Here is a 14,247-nt window from a genome sequence, read left to right as displayed (position 1 = left end):
GCTGCCACCACATTCGTATTTGGCGCCACTGCGGACTAGTTGTATACTAACTGTCTGGCTGTAGATTGCGCGGAAAAATGGTGAAGCGTCTTGTCAACAGAAAAGAAAAAGCCAAGCACAGGTGCGAAGTTTTCTTTCTCTCTGTTTTGAAGTAATTCCACATCATATCGAACCACAACAAAAACTGTACACTTTCGGCCAGATCTTGCAACATCAACTGTGTAACAATTGGGTCACTGCCAGCCAACTCCTTGTGTTTGGTGCAACTTATTTTCAGCCTGTGCTCTGGCACGTTCAAAGAATCGCACTCGGTGTCGATTGATTTCTCGTCAGACTGTTTCGCACTTTTATTAGCAGACTGTTACATCAATAGCCAGACTCATCAATTGGTGACCCCAGAGACTAGTTTGCGTGCTTGAAGAACATGTTCTCGTTGGTTGACAACATTTAGAAACATTTCACGTCTGAAGAAACCACTTTGGTGAGAATGAGCATCAATCGTCCACTCACTCAGGTCCAACCCTACTGGAACAACTCAATGGCCATACGACAGGAGATTCAACGCTTTGAGAGTGTCCACCCTTCCATTTATGCCATCTATGACCTCATCGAATCCATACCAGATCCAGTCCTGGGACAGCAAATCAGGGACCATGTTGTCTGCATCGAAGGTAAGAGCTTTCAACTTGTTACTGCGAAACTGGGAAACCAGCCTTTGGCCTTCGTTGAGACCATAGAAACACTTTTGATGATCCACAAGCGAATCCTTTGGCTTGTGGTGAAAGTCCTTAATGTCCATATTTTTTTTTCCGTTTCTCGACGGCCGGGCCTAAGGGCCCCCGATGCTTTATAGTTTTGGCCTAGAGGCTGCATTGTGGTGAGCACGGGCTCAAGACAGAGAGAACATTGACTCGGCAAACTCGTGTTTTATTAGTACCGGTGTGGTTTTTTATTCTTCCAATCATTCAACCATTACCACGTCTGTTTTATTCTCGGCGTCACTACATACTTTCCGTCCAAACTTTATTCCCCCCTTGGCTCTCTCACCGAAATTATTCTTTATTTTTTCTTCTTCTTCTTTTATTCCCGAGATAATCGATGCAATCCTCCCACATAGCATAATAATGTCACGCTAGGCAGGGCTATCTAAACGATAGCGGAGAGATAGGCAGCAGCAGCAGGCAAGAAATAAAAGGAAATCCTATTGACAGTGGCTCGAGCTGAACTTCCCACGCGAGCGACTTGCATTCCGTTTCGTGCGGTTTTCAACTGCGGTTTCGTTCTCACTTCCATCCACTCTGCTGTTCCATCCTTAGTCGGTTCTCCCTCAGAAACAGCAACCAAAGTCCAACCGACGTTTTCGAAATCTTAAAACACAAAAAAAAAACAGACCACGTATTTTCGTTTCGTCGAGCTTCCTCTCTCGGCTCTGGCCGTGACAGCACACACACACCCTGCCCGTTGTTTTCGTGTGCCGATCCGTTACGGTCCTCACGGATCCTTGAATCAGAGTTTCCATATTTTTTTCTTCTTCTTCTTCTTCTTTCGCAGTCCCTCTTGAATGAAACAAGAAAAAATAAAAAAGACCCGCTATCTTGTTTTCCATATGGGTTCGAAAACCGGTTGCCGAATACATTTTTTGGGTAATTTCGTCGTGTGTCCGTTTTGGTGTTTTATCCTGGCGTTGAAAGCATTTCACCTATCTCGATGAGCTTCGTGGAATGCCATATTTTTTTTTGTTTCTTTCTTATTTTGTAACCCCCCAAAAAATTTGTTTTTCTTCCTGTTGTATATACTTCATCATCGTCGTTCGTGAGCACGAAGAGTTGCGTCGTCGTGCGCCAACTTACCCAACGACGTATTGATCGTTCTTTTGTTTTGTCACGCTCCAAGGGATATATTATCGGTCCCGTGATGGGACGTTACCCACATCGGAATAAAACTACGGGCCAAGATTTTGTGTTTGTTTTGAGTGTGTTGCAGGCTTTGCAGCTTTTTAGCTTGCGTGCAGTAATATTATCGCGCTATCATTTATCCGCGGGGCTTCGTATTTTAACACACACACATCATTTTCTGCTGTTTTTAAAGGAGAAAAAAATAACAGTTGTTATTTTTATAATAATATTCCCTTTTTTCTCTCTCTCGAAATTGCGCGGAGTGTTTTCGTTTTTTATTTTTACAAGTTGCGGGGGCGCGCCACGTGATTTATTTCTTCACCGCTAGATGGCCGCCATTATAATGCGCAATAAACGATTACACACACACACAGTCAAATGAAAATACCGAAATAACCGGCGAGAGAACGGCTGGAATGTTTTTCGGTCTGCGTGTGTATGTGTGTGTGTGTATGTCTGCGATGTTGATGGAAAAATGATTATGATGGATTCTTGTCGCACGAGTGAATACATTCCGGTAACCTCAACACACGCGCTCACGACGCGCTTTATGCACATTTTTCTTTCTCTTTCTCTCTCTAGCCTCTAGTTCCGTTGTCAATTTTTGGTCTCCTCAGACATTTAAAAAAAGACCAAAAATTTTCACAGGTTTGGTCTGCGTTTCATGTTGTTGTTTTTTCCAGCTTTTGACAAAGAGAGGAAAAGCTGTCGGGAGAGGTTTTTAGTTGTAGTCGTTAAATAAAATATGAAAACCGTTTCCCAGCTTTTTTTTGGAAGAATCAAATTTTTTTATAGAAATTTTTCTTTCCCCTTTTTTTTCCCGCGCGGTATTTCTGCATCTGTCGCATAAGAAGAAAAACTAATAGAAACGAAAAAGAGCGTAACCAGAAATTCTTTTATTTTTTCACGAACCGCTTTCCAGCGGTAATTTTTAATTCCGATTTTTTTTTGTTCTTTCAAACATTTTTTAACGACGTCGCTTTCCAAAAATTTTTTCATGTGACCGTTCTCAAAATCTGGCTAATCGCGTCATGGCGCTAATAATAAAATTTAAAAAAAAAATGACGAAAAATATAATTCCATACTATTTTCTTTCTTTTCTTTTTTAGTTGGCTCGCCTTTTGCGTGTCAAAATCGAATTTTGCCGCCAACTATTTCTCCAGCTCTCTTTCAACATCTCTTCCGTAATCTTGAAAGATCCGCTCCATCTCTCCCTTTTTCTTTTTCTTTCTTTCTTCATTTCTTTCCTCGACACGCCCCATTGCCTCCCGTGTGTGTGTGTAAAATTAGCTCGGCAGGAGATGACGAGAGCCAGAGAGAAAGAATGAGAACTCTGCCACTCACGGCTGATTTGACGCAGACACGGAACCTTGGGAGAAGGGGGGGGGGGGGCTAATCTGATTGTGACTGGGCGTCGGGGCGGAATCCGGAATTGCTAAAGACGTTTTTTGGTGGTTTTTTTGTTGTTGTTTGAACTATTTTTATCGCTGCCTTTATAAAACTGTCTAAGCTAAAAAGAAGGAAAGAAAGAAAGAACAAACTTCTTCTTCTTCTTCTGCTTTTTGTCGCCATTGTTTTCGTCTGTATTTGTGTTGGTTCGCTAGGACGTAAATCCGTGTAATCTGAGCGGGTCCAGACAGCAGAACAACAGCCGGGACCAGTTATCCCTTCCTCTCTCACATACCCATTTATATCCTTGTTTGGGTTAGGTAACACGGTGTGCTACTACTACACACGTATACGTACGTACGGACCCGTATTAGAGTGGAACTACTCTCTCATTCACATGTGGTAAATTTTTCAACGGCCAGAACAACAACAAGGCAAGAAATGTTTATGACTTTTGTCGGAACACGCCGCCGGTCTGGAAAGTCGTAAAATCATTTCCCCACTTATTAGATTACTAATAATATTTCCTTTTCTTTTTTTTATATCTTGTTTTTGTTTGTTGCCGTTGTTATATCTCTATGGAGAAATATTCGACCATTTTTCCCTCCCTAAAAAATGAAGAAGAAAAATGACACACCCCTTTTTTCTCTCGTATGATGGAGAGGTGGAGTTATTTGGGGGGGGGGGATATTGCTTTACCTCAACCTAGTTATGCACCTAACCTTGTTATTAGATGACGTCCAGCAATTAATAATAATGATTGAGTTACCGGTGAGAGTATTGAACCCCATCACCCCCTCTCACCCTTTTTATCTACCCCTCTAAATAATATCCCGACCCTCTTTTCGGTCAAAGACCCCCCCTCTCTCTCACTCCTCTTCATCTCTGGGGGCATTTTCCCGTGTGAGTGGCGATGGGATTTTTTTTTGTTTTTAAAAGCAAACCCCTTTCCAGTACGAATAGGAAATGTTTGTCTTCATCTCTCTCCGCCATCATTCAAAAACGTACAACAGCACCTACAGATATAATGAAATTAGCTCGTGCACGATAGCAGAAAGATAAGAGGGGCCAGTCATATTCTATGGTAACTGCCGAGACACAAACAGCAGCACCTGGCGAAAACAACAAAAAAAAGAGGAAAAATAGACTTTAATTGGATCGGCTGACGGCACGGCGATACCAACTCGCAGAGTGAGATCCGGTGTTGTGTTTATTATTATTGGTGGCCTAGCTTTTGATACATGGCGTGTCTAGGACAATACCATCTGCCCGTCATGTCGCTGATGCCGGTCGGTGTTGGAGGACGGTTTTTAATTGCCTTTCTAGAGTGGTGTACACGGTAGCCGGCGACCTCTCTAACCGTTGTTATAATGCAATCAGAAAAATGGTGAAGGTACACAACATAGAAGAGAAACCCCTGTGCACTCCACCCACTCTCGTCAATGTCTCAAACTTCTTTTTTTGTTTGAACCATTTTGTGTTTGATGGCCGGTGCAATCGTATACTACGAAAGGTTTAAACGAAAAAAGGGATCGTTTACCCTTTTGATTTGATTGTTCTCGCTGGCAATTTGAGACGCATATGATATGACATATTTGCATAATGTGAAACTCTAGATCTTCCTACTGTACTTTACCCCTAGCGTCCCCTTATTCACTTTCTTCGACGCGGAACATCTTGTTCTAGTCCTCCAGATGTGCGCGGGTGAGCGCCACTTTTTCGGTGAGCTTCTCCTTTTTCCATCCCCAAAGAATTGACATCGGATCTATTTTGATTGGCTACTCGACTCGGAGTGGCTTCCTGCGCCTTCACCTCGGCCCTGTCCAATTGCTTTCTAACGTGTCCGGGGCCGAGTTACTGGCTTTTCCGACCGTTAATCCTCGAGGATCGTTTGACAACTCTCCAGCAAAGCGAGAGCGAGTAGGAAGTAATCAGAAGAATGAGGTGGTAAATGTTTTCCAGCTACCGCTAGCCCCCTGGTAGTCGGTAGGTTTTACCAGTTTCCATGAATAGAATTGACATGGATAGTTTGAAATTGGGCCAGTCAATTGACTCGGCCCCTCTCCGTATTATCATCATCATTTTTTTGTGTTGTTTGTTTGTTGTGTTTGTTCGCATTCGGCGATCGACTCGGAGAGATATTTAGCTTCGTTTGCATATGTCAATCAAGTCTATAAGGGTGGTGTTTTGAATATAAAGAAGGGAGGAAAAAAAATTTTCATTATTCAAATTTTCAAAGCGATAGTATCGTATAAACGCATTCACACCCTATTTCTTCTTCCTTCCTTTATCCGTTTTTTTTTTACCCCATCGGATCTATTCCTCTTTTTGTGTGTGTGTGTGTGCGCTTGTTGTTGTTTGTTGTAACTTATACAATGATGAGATTTCTTTTTTCCCATTCGGCCTTTTTTGAGGGAGAAAACATTTCTCAAAGGCTTAAAGCTCAGCTTCTTTTCTCTCTGCTGCCGCTGGTAGATCTATAATCCTTCGATTGCGATTCGTAGTAGCCTAGTAGTTTCGCCCTGATTAGAATGTAAAAAATATTCTATACATTTAACTTCTTTCCCCCCTTTTCTTTACTTTTCAGATCGACATTTTTGCATAACTTACGAGATCTTCGACAAGAGAAAATAAGCATTATTCTATATGCTGTAATTTTCTGGGGGTGTTTATTCTCTTTTTTTTTTCTTTTAAATTTTCGATATATACATGATAATATCGATCTACAATTGCCTTTGTAAGGAACTCTGCCCCGGTTGGGGGTCTCTCTACATATGCAGATGTCATGTAGATCTTTCTCTTTTTCGTGTAAATTCTGAAATTATTCAGAGGCCCCCCGGATGTATAAAAATCTTTGTGTTTACTCTCGATTCCCGTGGTTATTATACGTATATATATTTTTCCCCAGATATATGATAACTGTCAGTTGGAGGGGGGAAATGACAGCACGGTCAACACCTGTCTTTCTCTTGCATTTCGCCACAGGGCCAAGGGAAAAACTGATCTGCATATTATATAATGTAGGCATTTTTTGATGAAGTAGTTGCGTGTGATCCACTAGCTAAGTTTGTCGCCGGGGACTTCCATTCTCCTTGTATGTAGATTTCTCTTTCTCTCCTTTTCCGATTCATTCACGAAGAATGAAAAAAAAAGAGTAGACTAATATAGTCGACGGAAGGTGTGCATAATAGAGTAGGCCGTGGTCTCTCCAACCCTCCCAATCACACACACACAAAACTTTTTTTTCATCTGTATTTGGTTGTTGGTTGGTCTAATCCCTTCCGAATGGGAAAGAAATTCTTTCCAACACGCCAACGTTGCGATGGCCGATCTCATGAGGGATCGTATGAGATCGACGGTTTCGTTCAATAGGAGAATTTCAGCATCGCGTCGAGGTTCAACCCTACTCGTTTGCAACCGAGAGAGAAAATTGACATGTCTTCTCTGCACTCCGAGTAGTAGTCAGGAAAAGAAGGAGGGCTACATGTGAGCACTGTCAGTCCCCTGGTGACATGTATCCAGCCCACCTGTAGACAACATACGTACACACACGGAGCGTAGAGATATGGGGCTTGGCAGAACTATAAAGGTACATATCTTCTGTATATACCCCCTCGACGTATACTATCTTTAATATCTACCCCCATCATCTGCGTCCCATTGTCCCGCTTTTAAACGACCATTTTTCACGAACAATGGGACCCGGGTCTTACACTGGAAAGCAGCAGAATGGGATGGATGGATGGGAAGAATATAAGAAAAAAGGGGGGAAGAGTCTTCAGTTTGACAAGACAGGCGCGCTCATCGTCGCAGAGGGACCCCGGTGAGGCCGCACACGTCACACACGACGTAACTCATAGGCCCACCTATGAGGTGGGGTTGGGGGGGTCTTTCAACCTTGTCTCTCCCCCCTTTTTTTTCTTAGAACTACCTAGTAGTAGTAGTAGTGTACAACCCTACCTACTATTATAGGTTAAGGGTGGAGTAGGCCCAGGTTTATTCCACCTATTGTCATGTCATCGACCAAAGGGGTGAGGGAGAGACAACCTTCGCCTCTTCTTGTGTTCCAGAAGGGAAAAAAGAGTCCTGGCCTACCTTATTTGTTGTCTGTGTATAACTCTTCTTCTTCTTTTTTTCAACCCTCGTCCTATCATCGAAGGATTTGTTCTCCAGCTAGAAGAAGAAAAAACGAATGAAAGATAGATAGACCTTGTGAAAGGTACAGGCAGTTAAGATAAGAAAAGGGTGGAACAAAACAAAACAGAAAAAAAAAAAATCTTTTCTTGTGATGGCTCAAAGGCCGTTCTGGTTCAATCGACCTTTACTTATCAGAGCAAACAAGCGATTGGAACACGACCGTACGTCCTATTGTTCACCCCTTTCGACGCAATTGGCTATTGTAGTTTTTTTTCTTAACTATTTCTTATTCCTCTTCTACTGCGAGTGCGTGTGTACTTTTTTACGGTGATGTAACCGCTCTTTTTTCTTCTCACCCAATCCTTTTTGGGTGATGGTACGGGATTTTTTTTCTTACCTAGATCTACGTTTCCCTTGTTTCCCCCGATCCAGGTTTAAAAAATTCTATGAAAACGGAGAGATAAAAGCTATTCTTTTATTTCTTTTTTCCTTTAGCTCTCTATTTGCTCGCGCTCTTCTATTGTGTGGAATTTATTCATTTTGTAAATTCAGTTTTTTGTTTCCCATCGCTCCGCGTAGAAAAAAGGATTTGCATGGCCAAAATTTGTGTGTGTTCGATCCCGCTTCTATTTCTCCAATCGAGCGGAATAAGAAGAAAGTTGGGCATCAGAGAGAAAGGGGGAAAAAAAAAGGTATAAGATTTGGGAAGCTCATGAATTTTTCAATTCGATCTCCTGGGCGAATGGTGAATGCCAACTGTCAACCAATCAAATTTCCTCTGCCCCGTTCCAGTATGTAGTCTAGCTTTATCAGCAAAAGTCTCGACTTGATTTTCCCAGGACGTCCATGTATACACGTCAAAGTAGATATGGAAAAATGCATAACATGAATTCAATTCACTCTTTTGAATATTCGGTTTTTGTGGAAAGAAAAAAAGTAGACTCTTTCGGTCTCTTTTCAGGTTTTTCGGACAGGAGTCGGTTCTGTTTTCCCCTTTTATGAGAAGATACTACTACTACTACTACTACTGGGTAGAAGAGATTATAATATTGGTGTATTATAATGTGTACACATATTATACCCACCGCCGCTGTAGTGCATGTGCGAGTCTATGTAACCCTCTCAATCAAATAAGTCCTCGAGTGGGTAAAGGATATATGCACGTCCCATACAGAGAATAGGTCATATAGGAGGGGTTTTTTCCCATTTGTACAGTATTGAGGACCGAAATTATTATTCAAGAGTCGCTTTGCGGAAAGGTGATCTCTCTCTCTCTCTTCATTCCCTTTTTTTCCCAAATGAATAAAAGTAAAAAAAAAAAACACAAAATAAAAATTAGGACTTTTTCCTTTTTTTTAATTTTATATTTTTCAAAGCAACTTAATACACATCAAAATTCAGGGGCCGGCTGCTGCTGCTGCTGTCAGTCCGTCCGTCCGTTGTACTATTTTTGAAATTGCTACCCCCAGTTCATCCTTCTCTTGTGTACATGTGTGCATGTTGGATGATACAGCCGTTGATGAATGGGGGTGCCCTCTCCGTTTGAGTTGAACTCTGTGTGTCTGCTCGAATTTTTATGGCTGTGCAGATTTTACAGCTGAGGAACAGAATAAAAGAATTAGAAGAAGAAGAAGAAGACCCCCTCGGCTGTCATCGAAGAAAAATAAAGACAACCCGAGAGGCGAGATGGACCCGTGGCGCGTGTGTCCCTTAAGCGCGTTTCACTTTCTGCCGTTTTTGCCGCAAAGACGCTCGCGCCACACATCTGCCTATTCTTCTTCCTCTTCTACTTGGTTTTTATCGTCCCTAAAGTTTTGTTTGTCGCAGTGACAACCTCCTTCGCAATTCCCCCAAAAGCTCAAATTTTTTTTTTTTTTTTTTTTCTATTTTGTCATCGGGTTTCCCGGAGCCCCCCTCTAGGGGTTATACGATATGCACAGAAGGACGAAACGCAACTTGAACCTGGGGCCTACGCGTGCCTTGACAAAAAATCTGAGAAAAGAAAATCAGAATAAAGTTTGTGGGATGGTCTCTGAAGGCTATACTTCTTTTCTTTCGGTTAGAATTTTAAGCGACTTTGGTGCTGGAAAAACGTTAATAAGTTTAAAGGTACACACAAGAAGAAGAAGAAGAAGAAGAAGAGAATTCAGTTATTTGGGTGGAGTTTGACCGGTGGAGGGAGAGTTTCTGGCCAGAATTTCTTCACCTTTTCTATTTTTTATTAATTTTTTCTTTCAAGTGAGTCTCTTCTTTTGAGGAACTCTGCAAGGCAAACATTGGAAACACCTTTGTAGCATCCCCGGATTTTACTACTGGGATTCCAATAGTTGGAGGGGAATGTTATTGAACTATAATATTTAAAAAAAAGGAATTTTTTTTCTTCTCCTTGACAAAAATGTTAGTCCGCAGAGCATACATGTTGATATTTACACAGCACTCTCTCTCTCTCTCTCTCTATTGCTATTCTATTTATATTTAGGCCTACGGAGAAGCTGGCGAGAGTCTTGCGCATTCTGTCAGTCAGCCAGAGAGTTTGGAGGACGGACCGTGCTCTCTTGACACGTCTCCGTGAGAGCGCGTCTCTTTAAAAATATATAGATCAAATACACAAGAGGTCGAGGCGTCCAGCACAAAGGACACCGGGGGGACACTCTCTCTCTCACAGCGACGCTTTTAAGGCCACAAATATTATTTATAACAACAGTCTAGGGAAACTATAGAAAATATCCACCTATTTTCTTCTTCTTTCCTTTTTTCCTTGTTGTTTCCCTTCTTATTTCCTTCCGTATTTTTCGGATCAAAATCGGAACGTATAAGCGACGGCTACTGCGGTCGTCGTCGTTGAATGTTTTTCCGGGCCCCAGTGTTCAAAATGGGGGCAGAAATGCGACGTTTTTCTTATCAAACACACACACACACGTACTCTCTGTGTGTGTGTGTTTGTGTGTGTGTTGGAGTTGTCGAGGGACGTCCATGGGTATTTTTTTTCTTTTCTTCTTGCTCTGCCCTAGCGAGAGCTCGGCAAGGGCAGTCCCCAAGGCCCATACAGTGTACACACGTCGGGTTCGTTAGACTTTCGTTCCACTCCACTTTTGTGTCCAGGTGTTAACGCACATCCCATAGAGAGAGAAGGAGAGAGAGAGAGAGAGAGGACAGTTAGTGTATTGATACACACACTCTATATTTTCATCCCTCCCCTCGCTCTCGCCTGTCCCTCCTTCTGCTCGCTCCGTACCTCCACCCGCTCTCCTTTTCCCATTTTGCCAGAAACCTGGAAAAATTATAAACATATAAAAACTTGGGGATATAGTAGCGTCTATAGGTGAACCCAATGGTTTTTGGGTTGGATTCCCCCCTTTTTGGCCAAAGGTAAAGGAGCTTTTGCTATAAGGGCCTTATACGTGTTACAATTTTATACCGAACGCTTTTTTTTCTTTGCTTCCATCTTCTTTTTTCCATCTGGGTCGATCTCCCCCCTCCTTTTTCGGAAAAATGGTTCGACGACAAGGGCAAAAATAAAAGAAGAAGAAGAAGAAGAAAGAGGGGGGAAGTTGGACTTTTTAAAAATATGGGAAATTTTCTGTTCTTGTTCTCAAGAGTTTTGTGACGTTTGCGCACTTTTTCCCAACAGCTTTTTTTTTTCTTCTTCTTTTCCATCGCGAGATAACAAGAGAAAAACGCCCTGGAAAAAGGGAGAAATGTGTGTTATATATTTATGAAAAGGGACGACGTGGATATGTGTGTGTGTACGGTAATGGCATTTGCGCCGACGCGTTCCGTCCAATTTTCTAGCGGCTCAGAGAGAGTTGCTCCGTCGCACATTATTATTATTATATGACCGATATTTATGAACTGTCAGTGAGTGTGTTCGCATTGATAATAAAGGAAGGGGGGGAAAAAAACTGACGGTATTTATACGGAGCCAGTTCAGGATCAGATGTAGAGACCCCACCAATGTTTCCCTCCTGAATTCCAATTTGTATGTGAAATGGGAAAATGGGAACAAAATATTTTTTTCTTTTTTTCTACGGAAAATTTTGAGGGAAAATGTATTACGTTTTTATCGGGCGATCCCCTTTTGAAAATGTTTTCCATCATCTTATCGTATCCAAAGTCTAGAAGAAAAGAGAATCTACTGGGCTGGCCCTCCAAGGTATTAAAGGCTGTGCCATTTTGGCCAGCGGATTTTTTTTTTTTTCAATCCGATCGATGGAAGGCGATAATAATAATGAAAAAAAGGCGATACAAATCTAAACTAAGTTGTAAAAAAGAATCAAAAAAGAAAGAAAAAAGGATCAGTTAGTTTATACAGAGCCGAAGGGGGGTGGTAATCAGGATCCCCGCCCTTGTTGGCTGCTCGACAATGTCCGAAACGTGAGATGATTATCTCGTTTGATAATAACTTGTGCGGGGAGAACGGCAGCAGCGCAGCAGCTCCTGGAATTGGCTATCGATCATATTTGGGATTTGGGAAACATTTCAGTTTCCTGATTGAATGTGTCAAACATCCGACATCAAGCCCCCCCTGTTCTCTCTACTTTACAGAACGATCTAAACACGGGTTTTGATATCGATAGCGATGTAGGATGAGTTGCAAACAGCAGCTGGGATGAGAGCCCCAACACAATACCCAGCGGGCTACACTTTAATAATTTGAACTCTTTGAAATTATTCTTTTTGTTGTTAGTTCAAATTTGATTTTCAGTGACGGAAGGGGATACCGTCAAACGTCAAATTTGAAAAATCCTCCTACGCTTATTGTTTGTAACCCGCCCCCTATCCTGATATCCGGCCTGTCGTATCCTCCCTATTTTTCTCCTAGCCACGAAAACCGACCCGTTTAAAAAAAGAAAACGGGTTGAATGCTGCCCAGGATCTATTATTATCGCAGATTGGACTTGACATTCTTTTTTTTTTTAACCAGGGGGTTTATTTGATCAGATCCTATTGTCGATTATTTTCTCTCTCTCTCTCTTTTTTTTGGCGTGTTTGTCGTTGCGTTATAACAAGATCCGGATCTGATATGTGGCGCCCATTAACCAATTTCCTCCTCCCCCTATATCTGTCTAGTTTTTATCCCACCAGCTCCCGTTTGGGATTTTGTCGGACGCGTATAATAATATCATAACCCCCATTCTCTGCTATTTTCCATCACCGAGTCCGGAAAGAGATGTTAATCACGCCCGTTTCTCTATAGATGTGATATTATTCTTAACTCGATTGGACGCATTGTTCACCTCTTTTGCCTCCTTCTACCCCCCCCCCCCCCCCACGCAACTTCCCCCTTTCAAACGATCTTGTTAGTAGAGACGGCCATAAAAACCGGTAGTGTGTGTACAGTACACGGTAGTTGCGTTTTTTCGCCAAGCGCATCTCTTTTCGAGTGTGTAAACACACACGTCGTTACGTAGTACGATGGTGACTTTCCTCTCCTCACTCCCCCGGCGGATCGTGATCGTTCTCCCATCTCCCCCCCATCCAAGTTATATCAGGGGGCTTTTTTTTTTCTTTTACTTTCCGTTTTTGAATAAAACGCGTTCGAGCGAAAAACCAACCGCATACACATGCACGCATTACGTCATTTTCCTCTTGGCCGGTTGGGGAAAAAATAAAAAAATTGTTCGGTGACTGTAAAAATCGGACGATTTGGGGGATCGGATATAATTTCCTTTTTTTATATTATTATATTACCAAGTTTGACCACGTCATCCGTCCATTTCGAATCGGTCGATCAGTCACCTGATTTATCATCAGTCACGTTCTAGCGCATTCCGCATTATAATGTGTGGCCAATTTCTACCAATCCACCGCGCGCCCGCAGCATCTGCGCGCCAGACTCTTTTTTCCAAAGATTTTTTTGTGTGCTCATCTCCTTTCTGTCCTGTCACGAGCCCGTACAAACATAAACTGGGATCGTATTATTCCATCTCGTTTTTTCCCTGCTTTCCTTTATTGCTTTTCCATCAGATTTCGGCAGAAGCGCAGGGTATATTTCTCTCTCTGTATCTCTGTCTACAATTTATATGTCTGTTATTTTTACGAGCCATCGACGTTTCTGTTTGATCTCCTATTTATTTAATGTCGCGTGTAGATACACGCATAGATGGGTCCTGCCCGGGTCCCGCATCCGATTCGTTCCTTTTTTTTTTTACTTTCCTATTTGGGGAGAGAGAGGGGGAGTTATATATCCTCCGTTGTCTATTTCCCTTTTTCTGTTATTGTCCCAGTGATTGCGGATTTATTGGTATCCAATAGAATATCCATCTATCTGTTATTGCTTCTGTATTTATCTTTGTGTCGTTTTTTTCTTCTTTTCTTTCCGTGTTTGTTTTGGTCGTTTTTTGGGGGAGGAGGCCGGAGGGGGTGTAGTGAGGATTAGACGTGAGCTGGGTGGGTGGGGGAGGGCGTCGGGATTGTCTGTTGACATTACCATACAAGTTACCAGTAGGGCTGTACACAACAGTCGTCAGAATTGATGGCATGTTATCGTGATCATTCCCCTGCCAGTTGTCGAGTAATAATAATCATTTTTTTCTTTTATTTTAAACCGGAGGATGTGCGCGACTAGATAGACATGGAGGGGGGTCCCTTTTTTTTTCTGGGGTTGTGTTCCAATAGAGCACACAAACATGACGTTTCGGTTTGTTTGTTCGTTTCCTAGCGTTCGATTCGTTATGTATGTGAGCCAGGCAGTTAAAAAGAGAAGAAGAAAAAATGATACTGAATTTCCATGTTCGTTTTTTGTTGGGAGGTTGCGATATGATGACGACTGCCGCTTGCATAACGCGCTGGTAGTAGTGTACTATATAACTATAAAAACTACCTC

The 14,247-nt window shown here is 42.2% G+C and overlaps 2 protein-coding genes and 1 pseudogene across 2 annotated transcripts in view; 2 read left to right on the top strand and 1 right to left on the bottom strand.

The window, feature by feature from the left end:
* Positions 1-14,247, bottom strand: part of LOC124320441 — a 313,411-nt pseudogene that overhangs the window by 174,517 nt on the left and 124,647 nt on the right.
* The window catches only part of LOC124320274 (peroxidase-like), a 136,888-nt gene that overhangs the window by 11,416 nt on the left and 111,225 nt on the right, over positions 1-14,247 (top strand). The window lies entirely within an intron of this gene.
* Positions 2-14,247, top strand: part of LOC124320236 (centaurin-gamma-1A-like) — a 31,458-nt gene continuing 17,212 nt past the window's right edge. Inside the window, exon 1 of the mRNA XM_046783009.1 lies at positions 2-671. Coding sequence (XP_046638965.1) covers positions 488-671 — 184 coding nt within the window. The 5' untranslated portion in view covers positions 2-487. The remainder of the gene's footprint in view (positions 672-14,247) is intronic.

This window comes from Daphnia pulicaria, chromosome 1, assembly GCF_021234035.1.
Source record: "Daphnia pulicaria isolate SC F1-1A chromosome 1, SC_F0-13Bv2, whole genome shotgun sequence".
Lineage (NCBI taxonomy): Eukaryota > Metazoa > Arthropoda > Branchiopoda > Diplostraca > Daphniidae > Daphnia > Daphnia pulicaria.
The sequence above is the reverse complement of the archived record's forward strand: the minus strand, read 5'-3'. Positions and strand labels throughout refer to the sequence as shown.